Source organism: Epargyreus clarus, unplaced genomic scaffold (genome assembly GCF_041222505.1).
Source record: "Epargyreus clarus isolate Ecla_fem2 unplaced genomic scaffold, WU_Ecla_fem_2.2 ptg000012l, whole genome shotgun sequence".
Taxonomy (NCBI): Eukaryota; Metazoa; Arthropoda; class Insecta; order Lepidoptera; family Hesperiidae; genus Epargyreus; species Epargyreus clarus.
Window position 1 is genome coordinate 10,875,822 of NW_027332220.1, and position 19,589 is coordinate 10,895,410.

Below are 19,589 nucleotides of genomic sequence, written 5' to 3' on the forward strand. Positions count from 1 at the left end.
CGGACAATAATATTAATCTGCTTAAAAAATAATCTAAACCTTATAAAAAATATGGAATACAATAACTTTATAAAGGGAATTGTCTAAAACATTATATTAATGGTTAAAAAAAACAATTTGTTAAGAATATTATTATTAATTTTCTGCAAACACAAAATCTTATATATAAAATATTCGTGTCACAGTGTTAATTACTGTACTCCTCCTAAACGGCTTTACCGAATTTCACCAAATTATATATGCATATTCTTCATGCGTTGTTCACCCTTAACATTTTTTTATTTATATGGCAACACAACGTTTGCCGGGTCAGGTAGTAATAATTAAAAATATAAAAACTAGGTAATATTTGAAAAATCAAGTGACATAAACCAACGTTAGTTGTTTAACTTATACGTAGCAATTTTCTTAATCTTATCAAAATTACTAAAGTACTAACTTAGTATGAAATAACACCATATTCTTAAAAAGTACAATTTTTACCATTTATAAATAACATAACGATTTACAAATTTTAAGTTGCATCCATTAATGATCATAACAATGGTAGGCAAAAACGTTTACTATCCTACAACTACCTACAATACTTTATCTTTGAGTAGAACCAACACGTGTGTTAGAACGAGACAGCGCTACTCAGGTAAGCGACTAACCGTGGCGTCAGAGCGAGATGCCAACACACCAAGGTAATACAAGTGAGTGGTCGGTCTGTTCAAAATGGCGAAATAGGTAGTTTTATTATTTTTTAATGTTATATAGGAAGTGATCTCATAGTGATCCTAAAATTGCCTGATCAGATTATTCTGCAAAAAATAACCTTGAGTTAAAAATCAAATTCGGAAATCTATTTTTACTAGTCGTTTTATAACATTTAAAATTGGTTACCACAGATTACACAAATCAATTATCTCAGATACCTATACACATATTTACAACTGATTATTTTATCTTAATAGAGTAATCAATTGTAAAAGATAGATTACACACAAAAGATACCGCAAGAAATTGATATAACTTACCTACTTAATTGGCTTCTGAGATATTTGGCATAATGTCGACCTGGTTTGTGTAAGGTCTTCGGTTCGACTTCCGATTTGATTTAAATATAACACTTAAACAAATAATATATTTACATATATAACATTAAATATATGCAATCGATAAAATTAGCGTTTGACACTGATTTCAAAATTATTTCTATTTTACAAGCTAACATATAATAAGACACCGTAATATAAAACATCAGCCAAGTGAGAGTCGAACTCGCACATAGAGGATTCCGTATCACCATTAAATATGTAATGCTGTAGATGTATATTTTTAATGCGTAGTACCCATTTTTGATATTTGTTAGAAACTACCTATTAATACGTAAGCATTGTGAAATTTTAAAATGTCACCAGTTTCGGTGTAGGTAATAGATAAACTGAAACGCGCTAAAAATACCGGCTTCAATATGGGGCACCATATTTAAAGAAAAAAAGCTCATAAAACCCAGTAACAGAGAACCAACGGGGCTTTTACCATTTGAATACAGAACCCAAAAAATGTTTTTTTTCGTGTGTTTTTTACAAATGCTTGTGTTAATATCATAGGCATTATGTTAACATTATTGACTTATTAAATCGTAAAATATCTAGACACAAAGCTTAAAATCTATATAGTTGAACTGAAAAAATACAGTCGACGGCCCTGAAAGAAATAATTTATAAGATAGCCACTTTGTTGCCTGGCTACTATATTGATCCATCGGAATTTGTTACAAAGTTACTTAAACAACATTGAACACCACGTTCTAACTTATTTCTATTGTTATACTCACTATCTACTAAATATCTACTGGTCTTCAAAAATTCTTACATGTATTATTTCGTTAATTCGTTAACTTAACACTGTCTTAAAGTTACATACTTATTGAATTAAACAATATAAGTCAGTAAGTTCTTAAAGACACGAAGAATATTTGAGTTGAAGTTTTGAAGAAGGAAATAACAAGATGTCGGGGAATGAAGATAATGAAATGGAGAAGATAGCAGAGGATGAGCTATGCAAGCTTCAAAGACAGGTCAGTTTCTGAATTTTACGTTTTCCAAATTGTACCTACTTTTTATGTAGCAGTTCTTTTTAATTTAATAATATAGGAGTAGCAGACGAGAATACAGTCCACCTGATGGTAAGTAGCTACTGCCGCCCATAAACATCTGTAATCAACACCAGATAGGCTTAGATATTCCTAGCTGAGATCAGCCACACATGTGCCACTACCCCTGAAGACTAAGCTGAAAGTCCTCGGAAAGGTATATCTCTCTTACCACACCCTTCAAACCAGAACACAGCAGCGCTTAACATTGCCGTATGAGGCAGACATAGGTGAGGCGGTGGTGCCGCCGGAGTCTAACCACGAAGGGTTCTACCAACTTGAAACTTACATTTCATTACTTACATATTTTGGTTCCAGTTCCGAGTGATGGAGATAGATCGAGCTACTGTGATGAGCAGCGTGCAGCCGACCTTGCGTGTCCAGAGAAACATCATCCGGACACTCACCGCTGAGCTGGAGCGAATCATGGTGGAGTTGAAGGTAGCTTTAAAAGGTTTCAATACATTACAGTTACTGTATTAGAAATTAAGCAGGCAGTTCATGTGAAGTTAAGTTACTATCACAGAAAGCTATCGCAGATGGGCTGCTACTTCTGAACAGTGGCGGCGTAAGACGTGGGCGACGTGAGCCATCGCCTATGGCCTCCGACGACCTTAATCCGCCACTGCTTCTGAGGACATGGTCGCCTCATATGTACGCCAAAAGTCATGTGTATATCAAGAAGGAGATTAAAAACCTTCGATAGAACACTTCAATGAGCCTTTATAAGTAATGGATTGAAATTTGGACAATCACGTTGCGGTGCGCCGCTGGAAGTACCACCGAAACTCATTATTGTACATATTTCTGCATTACAACGCAGTGTTAAGCGCTGCTGTGTTGTGGTTTGTTAAGGTATAAATCCCTTAACCCTGTAGTTTCGGGACCAGAATAGGGCTATGGTATCGCCTACCTGTCGTAAGAGGCGACTAAAAGGGAGCTTCCGGAGTTGCGGGCGGCAAGAGTGGGAGCTCGTACCGCGCAGCCAGCGGTCCCGGGAAGGACGGTGGTATGTGTGGTCGCATACGGTCGTACGCACCAGACGGTGTGGCGAGCGCCAAGCTCACCTGGGCGGAGCCCGACGGGGCAACGCGCTAAGTGGACTCCGGTTGCGTTCCTCTGGTGATCCCGGAGCCCTCTACGCAGCGCCGAGGACGGCCACCGGGGGGGTTTTAGAGCGGTGAGAATTCCACATAACCCTGTGTCGCTCCGACGGCACCGGGTACCTTTTGAAGGTTTCCCCCTCGTAAACAAAAAAAAAGTTCTAAATCCCTAAACTTAGTCCTAGAGGCAGCTGTGGCCAACTTCTACTAAAATTTCAATCACACTTGGAGTTGATGAAAAAGTTCTTGTTCGTCAGCAGCCTTTTACCATCAGATGAACTGTGTTTCTACTACATCAATTGAAGAATTTAGGGAAACAATTTCTACAGCATTGAATATTTAATTATTCACTACAGGTGAATAGATTTCAACTACTAAGCAGCGATAAGTTGAGTGGTTCTTAATTTATTCTGATCCTAACACGCGACGGGCAATTGACCTGCAGTTACCTCAGTTTCGAGGCTGGTTTAACTGCAAATAAGTAATTAATCATACGTTTTAACAAATTTAATCTTTACTAAATCCTTCGTATAAATTTCGGTAAAATGGTGGGTTGAGAGTGACCGACTTTTAAGTTCTTCAAGTTCTATGGTGGAATTCAAAGGAATGGTGGTAAAGTCAGTATGGCTCAACCAGGGAGACATCAACGACACACTTATTTCTAGGCTTTTTTTATTAGTGGATAGGCACGCGTTTGGCCTCACTCTCGCCTAATGGAAAGCGTTGATGAGGCCTAAGATGTGCCACGCTTGCCTAGGAGTAGCCTATTTACTCTTGATTTGAAGACTCCTTTTTTTACGTAGGGGAAACCTTCAAGATGTAACCTTCAAAAGGTGCCGTGAGAGCGACGCAGGGTTATGAGGGATTCTTACCGCACTAAAACCCTTTGAAGACTCCTAGATTATACTTATCGGGAAACACAGAATCCGGCAGGGCATTCCACTCCTTGGCGGTTCATATTAGAAATGATGAAGTAAAACGTTTCATCCAAACCAGAGGAAGGTCGACTTGATAGGGGTAGCCTGCCGTGCGTCTGGACGTCCCTAGGTAGAATGGGCCTGGGGGAACTAGATCGTGAACCTGTTGCGCACACCCCCCAAAATGAATCCGGTAGAAAACCACTAGGCGAGCCACCTGCTGAAGGTGTTGCAGGTTTTGGAGAAGCACGATTTAGTTCTTGCGGTTCGGTGGAAAGGTGTAGATGCCGGTCATTTAGTTATATAAGGAGTCTTCCCTCCTTAGACTCTTTGTCATTAAAATCATTTTCTAGTTTTTAGTTCGATTAGCAATAAAAGCGTGTTTTTTTTAGTTTTTTTAAACTATTATTTATAAAAAAGTAAGTTAATTTTGTCGTACTGTGCATCAATGTTAGTACATTAATCTCAGTAACATCTCCCATATCAAATCGAATGCTTATTACCGGATGGGAAATCTCCAAGCGATAATTTTATACGCTTTCATTGGATACTTTGCGTTCTTTGCCGTGATTGTTCGTTGTTTTCGACGACGATATCAGATTATGGTGTATATATATATACGAAGTTACAGTGGTATAGTCTCCGCCAAACTGCTAGTCCGCTCTGAAGTTGTTGCGAGCAGGTGTAGTCATACAATTTGTTATAGCGACGCGATTTATTTCTGTATTCAGAGCGGACTAGCAGTTTTACGCTGACTATAGAATCCTCTGTGGTTGAATCCGGCGGCACCAACGCCACACCTATTTCTGTCCAATGATAACAGTGTAGCGCTGCTGTTTGAAGGGTGTGGTAAGGGATACTACTTTTTCGAGATATGCCAGCTTAGTCCTCAGGAGTAGCGGCGCATCTGTGTCTGACCTTAGATACGAATTTTATCTTATCTTGGGTTGACCTAATTGCATATACTCGTAGGTCAAAAGTCCCTGTAGTTCCGGGACTAGAATAGGGCTACGGTATCCCCTACCTGTCGTAAGTGGCGGCTAAAAGGGGGCTTCCGGGGTTGCGGGCGGCAAGAGTGGGAGCTCGAACTGTCCAGTAAGCGACCCCGGGAAGGACGGCGGTATGTGCGATCGCATACCGTCGTAAACACCAGATGGTGTGGGAGGAGCGAAAACTGCTAAAAAGCGAAAAATCCCGGTCGGGGCATCGCGTTTGGAGGACTCCAGTTGCGTTCCGTCGGAGATCCCGGAATTCTCCAACAAGCGTTGAGGACGGCCACTGGTCCCACAAAATCCCACATAACACCTTTTGAAGGTTTCCCCCTGGTTAAGAAAAAAGGTTCAAAAGTATTTAATACCTACTACTTATGTTTGATAAGTATTTTTTTATCACTGGTCTATTTGTAAATTTTATCGAATGCACTAAGCAAAGTAACATTCTAAAATAAAACATGAAAATTCTAAAAAAAATTAAACGTATCACAAGTGACTGTTGCGATCGAGTTTATAATCGTTACAAAATATCGTGTCGTGGTCGTGTCGTCAAGAAAAAAATTACTCATGTTTTTCATTTTACTTGGTGGCAGCAAGCATGTCCAATGTATATGTATATTTCTTCGATCCATTGGTAATCGCGTGATAGCCGATAAACACTTAATTATGAGGTTTAACGTGTCGAGAACAATGTAGTTATTGAATAAACACTATTATGTAATTGTATATTATCTTTGTACATAAAGTATAAGAAATATGTTTCAGTGTGCAGAACCTCTTTTTAGGGTTCCCTACCCAAAGGATAAAAACGGAACCTTATTACTAGGACTCCACTGTCTGTTCGTCTGTCACAGGGCTCTATGGTTTGACCCTTAATAGATAGATACGAGGCGGATTTACCAGCAGGCTGAGTAGGCCTCAGCCTAGATCGGCATATTTTTTGGGGCGGCATGTTTTATATTTTTGGGGCGGCAAATTTGGGGACCCAATCGTTCCTGCCTTAAACGTGTCATGAACTGACATGACGAGCAAAAAAAAACGGGAACCGTGTCAACGGGAAACTAAAACATGACAATTGTAGAAGCAGAGGCGGCAAAAACTGTACTTTTCTTTTTTAAATCCGCCACTGGATACTTGATACTTTTATAATATATCATTGCGTCGAAATTCATGAATAGTATATACGTCCACATATGCGTATATGGTTATATTATTTCATTCTCTTTTTTATATAATTTTAATTATTATAATGTTGTTGCTGTATTTAGGTGTTATTGTAACAAGTCTTGAAAATAAATAACTCTCTTCGTCCAATATAAATGAGTGAGTAACGTATAACTAAAGAAACTTTTTGCTTTGCTTACTTGCCTAAACAACTATTTGACTTGAAATAATTACAAATTAAATAAAATTAAATTACAAAAATTACCTACATTTTATTAAGTCATCCCAAATTGTATTTCAAATATAAAAATCTAATTTTATTTATCTTACCTATTCTGACCATTTACTTAAATTCAAATTAAGACAGTAGTAGCTAAACGGCCTTAACTTTAATCTTAAGCGAGGTCGAATGTATTTTTGGTTGGTAATTGGATTACATGGGGCCAGATTAGAAACCTTTTATCTGCTATCGTCACTATAACACGTGGTTGCCAAAATTAGGCACACGAGGGCTTAAACCCGATCACGTTTTAGGATTCAGTTGATTTACTAATTATAGTATGTAGTTAAGTATATTCTCAGAAATTATTAAGCCGACTACGGACTCGCGTGAGAGGTCTCGCCGAGAAATCTCGCGGAGGAATCGCACAGGAACCGAGAAGGCATCTGCACTCTGTACCTAAACTATATAGTTCTCTTTTCTCACCCGAGAAACCCTCTGAAGCGGGCAAAATACCGACACCAATCGGAGAACAGGCGAGTGCGAGAACGTGAAGGCAAGAAAGTGATTACATTCACCCTTCTCGGGTTTTCTCGGGGGTTCTCGGCGTGAGTCTGTAGCCGGTGTTAGAATACTTATCGACTTGATGATGATTGGTCTTTAAACGGCCTTGAAACTTTTTGAAGAACTGTTAGGAGTGAAGAGTCTCGTTGATTTCTTCCAGTATTGAAGCAAATGCTAAATAATTAATTTAAAAACTCAGAGGTGCGTGTTTAACTGAACCCGTCAAATAAAACCATAAATCTAGAATTACCTACCTCTTTAATTAGAAGTAGTACTTGAACTCACCAGCCCTATTATCACATTTTATTCATAATAAAATTGATCTTAGATAAATTAATTATGCATGTCCGTGCATTGTCTTCGGTAGACAAAAATCGGATGGATTGATCATTAATAAACTACAATTTACAACCTGATAAACCGTAAACCAATAATATAACTGCTTATTCACAGCTTACAAACAGCACATCGAATCTTCTAGAAAACGCTAGAACGCGGGACAAGCTGATAGCACTGCTGAAAGAGCACGAGAGATGTTCCACGGAGGTAAAGGAACATCGGGGTACTATTAACGAGCTGAACTTCCTTCTCAAACAAGTACAGAAGGAGATCAAGGGTTTACGGTCTAAAGGCACGGGATCCGAAAAGGTATTGCTTTTTAAAGATATGTTAAAACTTTACTGCATTAAGTGGCCATCAGTTGAAATCAAGTGCCCGTGAACTCCACAACTTTTCTCCTTAACTTTTCACGAGAAAATTTATCACCATCACCACTTAGCCCTTTGAACTAGAACATACCATTGTGCAGTTTTTTATATTAATTGGGAATCCTCTTACCTTGTCATGAGAAAAGCCATCACCACCAAAATCCTAGCACACCCTTCAAACCAGACATAGCAGTGATGCACTTTTAATACGCGAATTTTATTTGACGACCCATGGCAGAGCGGTCACCATGCTGGTCTGACGCGCAGAGGGTCCCGGGTTCGATCCCCGGCCAGACAAATATCTAAATGGTGAATTTAGGTTTTTGCTTCTGAGTCTAGCTGTTTGCGTATTTGTTTCCGTTCACGAAACAGGTAATCCTAGTGTGAGGCTGTGAGTGTAGAAAGCGTTAGAAAGCGTTATTATAATTTTGGCAAATTACCTAATTTACAAGATGATTAAAGCCTTTGTAGATTGCTAACACCACCACATTTAGGCAAAAACCCTTTTAGACGCCCGGGACTGAAAGAACCATTTGCCTAATTCAATGTAAGGGGTACTTACGAATTATATGCGTACTATCAGCAGGAGCACGCCAACAACCTGACGAACCAGTCCATCATCAGCCAGCTCGAGAACCGGCTGAACACGGCCATGAAGAAGTTCAACACGGTCATCAGCGAGAATTACAGGATGCGGTTGCAGATTGACAGACTGTTGCGCGATCGGTGAGTTGGTCATTTAATTATGGTAGTAGAACCCTTTGTGGTTCAACTCCGGCATAACCGCCACTGCTATTTCTGCCTTCTAACAACAATGTTAAGCGCTGCTTATCCGAGGCATTATAACTTATAGGGCTAGCAACGCATCTGTGGCTGACCTCAAGTATGACTTATGTTATGTTAGGTTGATTACAGATGTCCGTGGGCGTCAGTGACAATTTACCATTAGGTGGACAGCAAGGTCGAATTTGTTTCCTACTTTTATCTTTACTAATATTATAAAGAGGAAAGCTTTGTTTTGATTGTTTGATTGTAATGAATAGTCTCAAAAACTACTGGACCGGTTTTAAAAATTATTTCACCATTCGAAAGCTACATTATCCACGAGTAACATAGGCTATATTTTATATGAAATATGTTTGATAAATAGATTTTGAGGCGTTACAAAGTTTGCCGGATCAGCTAGTAAAAAATAAGTCTCTTAAGTTTTAGTAAGCAACTGAAGTTTTAACTATAGAATCCACGCAGTTTTAATTTACATCTCTTTTAAAAAAGATTATGTTTCATACGTTTTTACCAGTTTTTTAGCGTTTTTGGCGTCAAAATCCAACCATCTTTACAGCCAGTTCTTCAACACGATCTGGAAGAGCCAGGTGAAGCGGCTGATGGACGGCAAGGCGCAGATCCTGGAGCTGGTGGAGCAGGCGATCGGCACCTACGACCAGCGCGAGGAGTGGTGCGCGAAACTCGACGCGCTTAAGGAAAAAGCCGCGATTGACTATCGGAAACATTGTTTAGTATGTAGAATTATGTTTAAGATTTTTTGAGATTGGAATAGCAAGTGGTTGTACTCTTAGACATTTCGGTATTTAAATCGAGAATTCGGGCTCTGTTCTGTTCTGATGTCCCGACGTAGATCCACTACTCCTGAACCTGATCTCCTGAGGACTAAGAGTATCTGCCTCACCCTACTATTTAAACCAGAACGCAGCAACGCTTGACATCGCTGGTATAAACAGAGGTAAGGATTTTAAAAAAAAGTATTATAAATGAATTAAGTCCAGTCCCAATAAACTATTGTATGTTTATTTACGCGTGTTAGCCTAACGGCGAACCAGGCGATTTTATAAACAAATTTATGTATTGATATAGGGAGTATAGCTATAGAGCTACATATGTATTAAGGTCTGAGTAGACTTTTTTTTTTTTTTTTTTTTTTTATATGTTTGAGCCTAACGATAAAGCAGACGTGCTACCTGATGGAAAGTAGTCAACGTCGCCTATGAACATTTGCAACACCAGAGGAGTCGCCAATGCATCGCCGGCTTTGAAGGAGAGCTCTTTTTGCACCTTTTTTGAAGAGCCCCATGTCATAGCGCTCTGGGAATACCTCAGGAGGAAGTTCATTCCACATCTTGCACGTTCGTGGCAAGAATGTCCGTGCAAACCGAACTGTGGAGGACCGCCACGGGTCCAGTTGGTGTGGATGGAACTTCATCCTTCGGCGAGTGGTGCGATGGAGGAATGGTGACGTAGGCATCAGGTCAAATAGTTCCTCGGAGCACTCACCATTGTAAAGCCGGTAGAACACACAGAGGGAACCTATGTCCCTCCGCAAGCTTAAAGGTTCTAACCGATCGGAGGTCCTGGGGTCGTTGACGATTCGGATCGCGCGTTTTTGCACGGAGTCAAGTGGGTTAAGTTGGTATTGGGGCGCCCCTGCCCAGAGATGGGAGCAGTACTCCATGTGAGGTCTCACTTGAGCCTTATACAACAGAAGGAGTTGCCCCGCAGTGAAGTACTGCTTCGCTCTGTTCAGGACGCCCAGCTTTCTTGATGCCAACTTGGCCTTAACGTCCAAATGACCCCGGAACTGCACGTCACACGATATGTCAACTCCCAGGATCCCCACACTTTTATCAATGGTGAGTGGAATACCTTGGAACCGTGGCGCTATGACGAATGGGGTTTTTTTAGCGGTAAACGCGCAGATTTGTGTCTTCGTGGGGTTAAACTCAACAAGGTTAAGTCGACCCCATGTCGAGACCTGCTCCAGAGAGTCTTCGATTTCAGACACAAGTCGGATTCTGCTTTCCTCCACGAGAGTCCGAGAGGTGTTTGCACGGCCTGTATACACAGCATCTCCCGTACTATCATCTGCATAGCAATGAATGCTGCTAGTTTTTTGCAACATGTCATTGATATGCAGAATGAATAGCGTGGGAGAGAGGACAGAGCCCTGGGGCACGCCAGCGTTAACATGCTTCGTGTCTGCGCAGCACCCGTCTACTACGACTTTGATTTGCCGCTCAGACAGAAAACTGGCTACCCATGTGCACAGCCTCTCGGGAAGACCGTAAGATGGAAGCTTCGCGAGAAGGGCCCTGTGCCAGACCCGGTCAAAGGCCTTAGCGATGTCTAGGCTAACTGCCAAAGCCTCACCATTACTCTCAATGGCTTGCGCCCATCGGTGTGTGAGATACACCAAAAGATCACCAGCTGAACGGCCCTTGCGGAAACCGTATTGGTGATCGCTGATCAGCCGGTGATCCTCGAGGTACCTCAGGAGCTGGGTATTAACAATACGCTCCATAACCTTTGAGAGCAGGGAGGTGATCGCTATAGGCCTGTAATTAGCCGGGTCACTGCGGTCACCCTTTTTGGGAATCGGGTGAACGAGGGCTACCTTCCACGAAGACGGTACTTGTCCTGTGGTATAGGAAAGCGAGAATAAGCGCGTTAAGATGGGAGTCAATTCGGGAGCACACGTCTTCAGCACCACCGCGGGGATTCCATCCGGCCCACTCGACTTCTTGACATCAAGGGACAATAGAGCTCGCCTGACAGCTTTCTGCGTAAAGCGTATATTAGGCATAGAACTCTCACACCGCGGGATGGTCGGCGGTGTGGCCCCCATGTCATCGAGAGTCGAGTTTGAGGCAAAGAGAGTGCCCAGAAGATCGGCTTTTCCCTTTGCCGTATGGGCCAGAGAATCATCTGATTTCCGCAGGGGCGGTAGTGAGGAGCGACAGAAATTACCTTCAACAGCTTTGGCTAGCGACCAAAAGGCTCGACTCCCGGAGGGGTAACCAAGTAATCGCTCGCCAATTCTGCCAACGTGCCTAGACTTCGCCTTGGCCATATGCTTCTTTGCTGATCGGGAGGTAGCGTTAAGGGCGGTTCGTAGCTCGGAGGTCTTCGGATCCTTGCATGCGTGCGCTGACGCCCAGGCTTGGTAGGCCTCTTGCTTATGACGTGATGCCTTAGCGCAAGACCCATCAAACCAGGGCTGACTCCGTCCACCGACGGACACGACAGAGTTTGGAATGAAGCATTCCATACCCTGCCGTATTACGTCGGCTACAGAGTCAGCGCACGTGCTAGGATCACCCGAGACGAAGCACAGCTGCCTCCACGGGTACGAGGCCAGGAATTCCCGGAACGCGTCCCAATCTGCTGACCTGTAGTGCCAAACTTGTCGCTTCCCCGGAGGTCGAGCCCCCGTGGGACGCGACAAGGGCACAGAAGAACTTACCAAGCAATGGTCAGAAGATCCAAGGGGAGCCTTGACCATCACTTGGTAGTCCTCGGGACGGTTGGTCAGCAGAAGATCTAGCAAAGACGCAGTATGGGTCTCTATATCAGGTACCCTAGTATGACCGGGTACGACCTGGGAGAGCCCATATGCCAAGGAGAACTCATACGCAGTTCTTCCGGCAAAGTCAGTGGTTCGGGAGCCCAGCCACTCAATGTGGTGGCCATTAAAGTCACCCAGAATCACCAACTCCGCCGAAGGACACTGCTGCAGCATTCTGTCAGTCGCCCACTGGACGTGCTCGAATAATCGAGTTGTCTCTTCATCTCCGCTATAGGACCTATATAGGCACGCGTAGACGCGGGTTTGCCCCCCAATATCTACGCGCACCCACAACAGAGATAGGTCCTTGTCTTCAAGGCAGCTGAGACGGCGGCAGCAGATATCGCCCCGAACATACACACATACCCCGGCTCGACGCCTAAAGGCATGTTCTAAACTATAGCCGGGGTAATCTAAATACGAGGTGTCGCCCGAGGGCGATATCTGCGTCTCCGTCAAAAAGAGGAAAGCCGGCTTTGCCGTCTCAAGGTGGTGATGGACGGCATCCAGATTGGAATGGAGCCCCCTGATGTTGCACATGTCCACAGTAAGTGTGGAGGAGGTCGCCGCTGTGCATAACTTTTTCCTTTTTAGCTGCCGTTTCATGGTGGTTTTTGAAGAGCGTAGGAATTAGAAAGGATTTGCGGTGCTCCGTCGCCGCCTCACGGGACAAAGTGCGGGTCTCGTAGCGGCGTGTTCACAGAGGTAATGTGGGATGCTGGCGCGGGGGACGGAAGGGCCCCCGGTCCCCCCCGTGCACGACTACCCGGCTCCACTCCGGTCTCTTACTCCGGCAGGGTAATCGTGCCACGGGATTTTTCGCCGGTTGGCGGGACAGCCTCCCGGGCCAGAGGTTGACGGTGTTACCCGGGTTCGGGTCCCCAACTAACCGGCGGGCGGCCAGCGGACAACCGTTTCACCGGGTCTCCCTGGCCCCCGCGCCAATACACCACGCCCCCGGGAGCAACGACGCTTAAAGAGACCTACCGGACCCGAGAGGTACGCCGTCGGAAGCACCACAAGAGGATGGGAAGGGGGGATAAAGGGATGAACTGGCTCCCAGGCGCACTACCGAAACACGACGAGTCGTTATTAGCGGTAGACTCCGGCCTGAGGGTGGTAGCTAGCCAGGCAGACTAGTAAGATTTGTTGAATAAAATAGTTCTGTACTGACAGCCTCTGGGCAAAGACGTATTTTCATTTACCGAATCTCCCAATACTTCTGACACGCGCAACTTTTGTCAAAATCAACTAAGCCTAAGATAATTCCCTGCAACCACACTTACAGAAACACTTAAAAACATTATCGCTCCACACTTTTAAGTTTCGAAAAATGTATGGCTCTTAATTTCCTGCACTTCCAGGAACCAATGTTCTCTAAGAATCTTTTCCTACCTTCCGTCATTCCTTTTTTTTGTTGGCCATGCGAGTGACGCTGGGTTATGTGGGACTTCTACCGCACTAAAACCCCTCCGGTGGACGTCCGGTGTGTCCGGTACGTTTGGTGGAGAAATTCGGGATCTCCAATGGAACACAACCGGAGACCTCTTAACGGATGCCCTTTTATCGGGCTCTGCCCTGGGGGAAGCAATTTACGCTCCTCTCACATCCTCTGGTGATTACAGCGATATGCGATAACACAAACTGCTGTCCTTCCCGGGGTCGCTTGCTGGACGGTTTGAGCTCCTACTCTTGGCACCCGCAACCCCGGAAGCCCCTTTTAGTCGCCTCTTACGACAGGCAGGAGATACCGTAGCCCTATTCTAGTCCCGGTACTACAGGGACAACCTTCCATCTTTCCTACTAACATTTTATTTGGCACTTCTCAGGAAGTCCGCGAGCTCCAACGTCAGCTGGACCACAGCATGAAGCTGGAGCAGTTCCTGCGCACGAAGGGCACGGTGCGGCTGACGGCGGCCGACGCCCGCGCTGAGGCCAAACGCCTCGAGCTCCAGGAGATGGAGATACGTACTTACAACAACTACGTCAATATACTTGATGCGATCCGGGTAAGCATTATAAATGAGCCTCCCCCCCCTAATTCCGCTAGTGTTGAAGTCGCAATGAGTAAGTACTAAATTTTATGTGGGCAAAAAACATTTTACGAGGCCCTGTGCCACAATACAATGTGAACAGTGTCGGACTAAGGTCGTCGGAGGCTGGGGCGGAAAGTAAAGTGGAGGTCCCTTAGTCTAAACGTCGCGCACGCCTTGCGCCGCCTCTGCCGTGCTTGATGACGAGTGGCGACCACGCCTAGGCAAGTCTTAAGTCGATGGACCATAGATTGACAAGCAGAAGACCTAGAGACAAGGTAATTGATATTCCGTAAATGTTTTACATAATACAGCAGCACTGACATTTGTAATAAATAAAGAAGAAAAGGCTGTAGTAGTAGTCTTTGAAGTATAAGCGATCCTCGACCAGACAGATATATAAAGTAGGTATAAATTTAGATTTCTGATTTGGGTCTGGGTGTTTGTGTTTTCGTCTGTGTCCATGGCACCCACGTCACAGGAAAACATTGTGTGGGACTTTCAACACTTTCTACACTCACAGCCCCACACTAGATTTCCCTGTGTCGTGGGTGCTATGGACACACACAGAGACAGATACACAAACACCCAGACCCCAAACAGAAATCTAAATTCATCATTTAGAAATCTGTCTGGCCGGGGATCGAACCCGGGACCCTCTGCGCGTCAGACCGGCATCGTGACCGCTCCGCCACGCGGGTCGTCGCGGGTCGACTGTGAGTGTAGAAAGCGTTTCAATTTCCAGGAATACACAGGCGAAGACGACGTAGACCGACTGATTCAGGAGTTCACACGACGTGAAGAAGAGAACTACGCTCTATTTAACTACATCAATGAAGTTAACACCGAGCTGAAGAACCTTAGCGACAACGTCAGGATGCTTCGCAGTAGCATTGGTTAGTGCAGATAAATTCAATCCAGACTTTTATCAAGATCATCTTTATAATATATGAGTATCAGACGAGCATGCATTCAACCTGATGGTATCTGGCTTCTGCCGTCCAAGGACATCTATAATCAACCCCAGATAAGATGAGATTTTTACCTGGGGGGTCTAACCATCTCTTAAAACAATATTATTTAAACCATACTTTTACTTTTCTTGCAAAAAAATATAACTTTTCAGCAAAATATGACAATTTCAGTTGGTTTTATACAATGGATAAGCGAAAAATTAATAAGGGTTTAAGTTTATTCAACTGTGTATGACGGAATATTTTACTGTTTTAAGGAAGAAATAAAACTTTTCTGAACTATGATGGTTTTTAAAAGATGGTGGTAGGCCCCCTGAGCTCATACAGATTACAGATGTCCCTCTACATCTGACGACTGAGCTGGAACGTCACGGAAAAGGATGTCTCAACTTTCAAACTAGAACTCAGCAGCGCTTAACAAAGCAGTTATCAGGTAGGTATAGGTGTGGCGGTGGTAGTGACGGTGTCGAACCAAAAGGGTTATACCACCTAGTAAAGTGCGAATTTATATTCACTCGCCTTTGAGAACTTTATTTAAAGATTCAGTCGCCCTTATGATGTTTTCCATCATCGTTTAAGCAAATATTAATTCATTTTAGTACGCACATAACTTTGCCTGCCTGGGTTTTGTTTGGGGAATCGGCCAAGTTTTAACTATTTGCATACTGTTATTCTTTGTTCTCGCTGTCTTCCTCTCATTGTCTGGTCAATCTATTGTTTTATTATAATCTTACAGAGGAAGAACACGCCAAACACCAAGCGAAGCTCTACAAGCAACAGGACAGCATCGAGTCGTTACGCCACACGTTAGAAGAGAAACGTGCTGCCACTGAGAGCCTGAGAGCCACCTGCGAGCGGAGCCAACGGGCACGCACTGTGCTGTTGCAGCAACTACAGGCACTTGCACTGTCAGTTTTATTGTTTTTTTTTATAATATGGAGTAGCAGACGAGCATGCAGTCCACCTGATGGTAAGTAGCTACTGCCGCCCATGGACATCTGTAATCGACTACAGATAGGATTAGATATACCTGAGGTCGACCACAAATGCGCCGCTACTCCTGACGACTAAGCTGGAAAGCCTCGGAAAAGTATGTCTCCCTTACCACACCCATCAAACCAGACCAAAAGACCGCTTAACACTGCTGTTATAAGGCAGAAATAGGTGTAGCGGAGGTGCCGCCGGAGTTTATTGTACTTAGTAGTTTTTAGAGTTCTGTTCCCAAAGGCTAAAATTTTAACAAAAAAATAGAACCGACTTCGATGTCACTATAAAGTAAAAAAATATTGAAATAAATGTTGCTTTATTATATATTTCTGAAGTCGGCGCTCATATTGGACACGCTGTTTAGGACGTTATCCAACGAAATATATTGAAAGCTGACTTCATTTGTGAATAATTTGAAATTGCAAGTAATCGATAAGTGATAGATCTTTATAGGCAATAAATTTATGTTAAATGCGGCAATAACCACTTAACATCATGAGGGTTAAATTATGTTGTGTTATCTCTTAATTTTCTTTTTTGTTAATTAATTTCAAACCTCTATTTCAGATCTTCGGAGTGCGACTCATTACCTCTCCTCAAGCTCTTGGGCAAATCGTTCGATATCAACCCTACAAACGCTAGGCTCTACATCAAAAGCCTGGAGAAGAAAGTCGTGGAAATGGTGGAATTGATCAAATTTGACGAGGTGTCATGCACTGATAATATCATTGTCAATCTCAAAATTAAAGTCATCAATTGTAGGTGTTAGGTTACAAAGGTGGTAAAGTTATTAGTTTAGAGTGGGTGGCTAGACTATACCTTATTACTCTTCTAGTATAGTGGCATCATCAGCATCAACAATCCCATTGCTGTCCCACTGCTGGGCACGGGTCACCTCTATATAATGTATAATGAAAATGGGTATAATGAGAAGGATTAGGCCAGTCCATCGCGCTGGTCAAGTGCGTATTGGTTGACTTCACATACCTTTGAAATTTTTTTTTATAAATCTCTCAGGTATGTAGGTATCCTCACGATGTTTTCCTTCACCATTTAGTAAGTGATAATTAATTTCTAAAACGCACATAACTTTGAAAAAATCAGAGGTGCGTGCCTGGGATTTGAATCTCGGACCCCTCGATCGAGAGGCCGAGTTTCTTAACCCTATACTTGACATTGTGCACTTAAATGCACATTAGAATCAGATTTTTTTTCTCGGATAATGCGACATCGAATCTTACTAATAATAACTGAAAGCGAATTATCAAACGTTTCTTTATGTCAGAAAATGAAATCAATATCTGTCTCGTTCACACATTGTAAATGGTAAACAAAATAGCGAGCCGTCATTCAGCGCCTGCGCAACGCTCTCTAAGAATCTTATTTTATCTGAATGAAATTAAGTTATATGTACGATATTTATATAATCTTACTTTCTGCAAGCTTTATGCAATGTTTTGGTGATATTTTTTTGAGATATAATGTTTTGAATATATAGTAATTCATGACTTTTGTTATGTGTGCATTAAAATGCACACTGCCAACGACATACAATATTGCTGTTTGTCAATATTGTGTCTTTAAATGCACACTGCCAACTTTGCTACTATATACTAAGGTTCTGCACACAAGGTAGGGGGTTGGGTGAACAAAGTTCAGACAGAGTTTTTTTTTTATAATTCATGACTGAAATTAATATTTCCCCGTTTCCACTAAATTCCCAGTCCTTAGCTTGCAATTTTTTTTTTCAGATGACTGGAGGCCGAAAAATTCTAGCTTTGGTGTCTAAATTGCGTAATTAAATCGGATGTAGAATCCAGCAAATCCCTAGAAAGATGAATTCCAGATGTCTAGGTCTCATAAAAACGTCCCTGAACTCAAGTCCTGTCCAATCAATAGCGTCTTCTGTCAAAAATCTAAACATATCCAATAATGATGATTCCAGAACATCTGCAATATCAATCCCAGATAAGACCAAATTCCCACTTGAGGTCGGCTATAGATGCGCCACTAGCCCTGAAGACTAAGCTGGAATGCCTCAGAAAAGTATATCTTCTTACCACATCCTTCAAACAAGTGGAATAAAGTCCAATCATATGCTCAAATTTAATACAACATTCTAACGGAAACATGGATGCAGGTCTAAACAGACAAGTCGCTTTATAGCGTACAAATGTGATAGGCCATTGTAAGTATTGTCCTCACAGATCCTGGACATCTTCGTTTGTTTTCCTGGTTGCTGTTTCGTAATGGGAACAGCGGTAAACAAAAATTATTGCCACTCAGAAAGTTTCGAGTCGCTTTATGTGGGAACTGTGTTTTTTTGGAAATAGGTCTAATCTCTCAACTCAACTAAAATATCTCAAAATTTGTTGACATGTCATAACTTCCGAGACTTTTATCTTTAGTATTTTCAAAATGTATGATATTTTTTACATTTTTTAATTATTTCTTAGTTTAGTGAGTACTTGGCGGTGTGCATTTAAAGACACATATTTTTTTTCTCGTGAACCTGGCAGTGTGCACTTAAAGACACATACTATATTCTGAAAACTGAAATTCAGAGATTTTTTATTTTATTTTTCCTAATATCCTTATAACCCAATTAACGCAGGGAAGTAGCAAAAGTATAATTTTTTTAGGATAAAATTCTCTGCCAAGTATAGGGTTAACCACTAGGCTATCACCCTACCAACGTCATCAGTATCCTTAGATGTCCCTCTTACCACAAGTTTTAAATCAGAACACAACACTGAATCGAACCACTAAAGATTTTTTTTATATAATATAGGAGTAGCAGACGAGCATGGAGTCCATCAGATGGTAAGTGGCTACTGCCGCCCATAGACATCCGTAATCAACCCCAGATGGGATTAGATATTCCTACCTGAGGTCAGCCACAGATGCGCCGCTACCCCTGAGGACTAAGTTGGAACGCGTTGGAAAAGTATGTCTCCCTTACCACATCCTGAAACCGTAACACAGCAGCGCTTAACACTGCTGTTATGAGGCAGAAATAGGTACGGCGGTGGTGCCGCCGGAGTCGGAGCACAAAGGGTTCTACCACCTTCATCAGTATGAGTGGTAATCAGTGGTTGTTTTCAGAGCGTGCAACGATGCGCTGAGGCCAAGGAGCGGACACCGCCGCCCTCGCGCCGCCGCCGCCGCGCCGCGCTGCACTAGCGGGAGGGAGTGGGGCCGGGAGTGGAGCGGGTAGCGAGGCCGGGAGAGGGGCGGGGAGCGAGGCGGGTAGTGGAGCGGGAAGCGCAGCGGGAAGCGGGGCGGGAGTGGAGCGGGAAGCGGGGCTGGTAGTGGAGCGAAACGGATACCGGAACGGGCGAGTAGCATATCGGGACGGGCAGAGCCTATAGCGGCTTGAGTTGGGGGGGGGGGGAAGGGGAAGGGGCGGACCGCCCGTGGACTACGATCCT

At 43.2% G+C, this 19,589-nt stretch overlaps 1 protein-coding gene across 1 annotated transcript; it reads left to right on the top strand.

Annotated features, from left to right (window-relative positions):
• Positions 1–1,969: 1,969 nt before the first annotated feature.
• LOC140746509 (coiled-coil domain-containing protein 63) lies at positions 1,970–19,341 on the top strand. The gene is made up of 10 exons (XM_073078663.1): positions 1,970–2,065; positions 2,459–2,581; positions 7,554–7,748; positions 8,391–8,533; positions 9,150–9,324; positions 13,994–14,173; positions 14,943–15,093; positions 15,908–16,079; positions 16,726–16,864; positions 19,264–19,341. The coding sequence occupies exons 1-10, from the start codon at positions 1,997–1,999 to the stop codon at positions 19,339–19,341; spliced, it is 1,425 nt and encodes a 474-aa protein (XP_072934764.1). The 5' UTR covers positions 1,970–1,996.
• Positions 19,342–19,589: the final 248 nt, after the last annotated feature.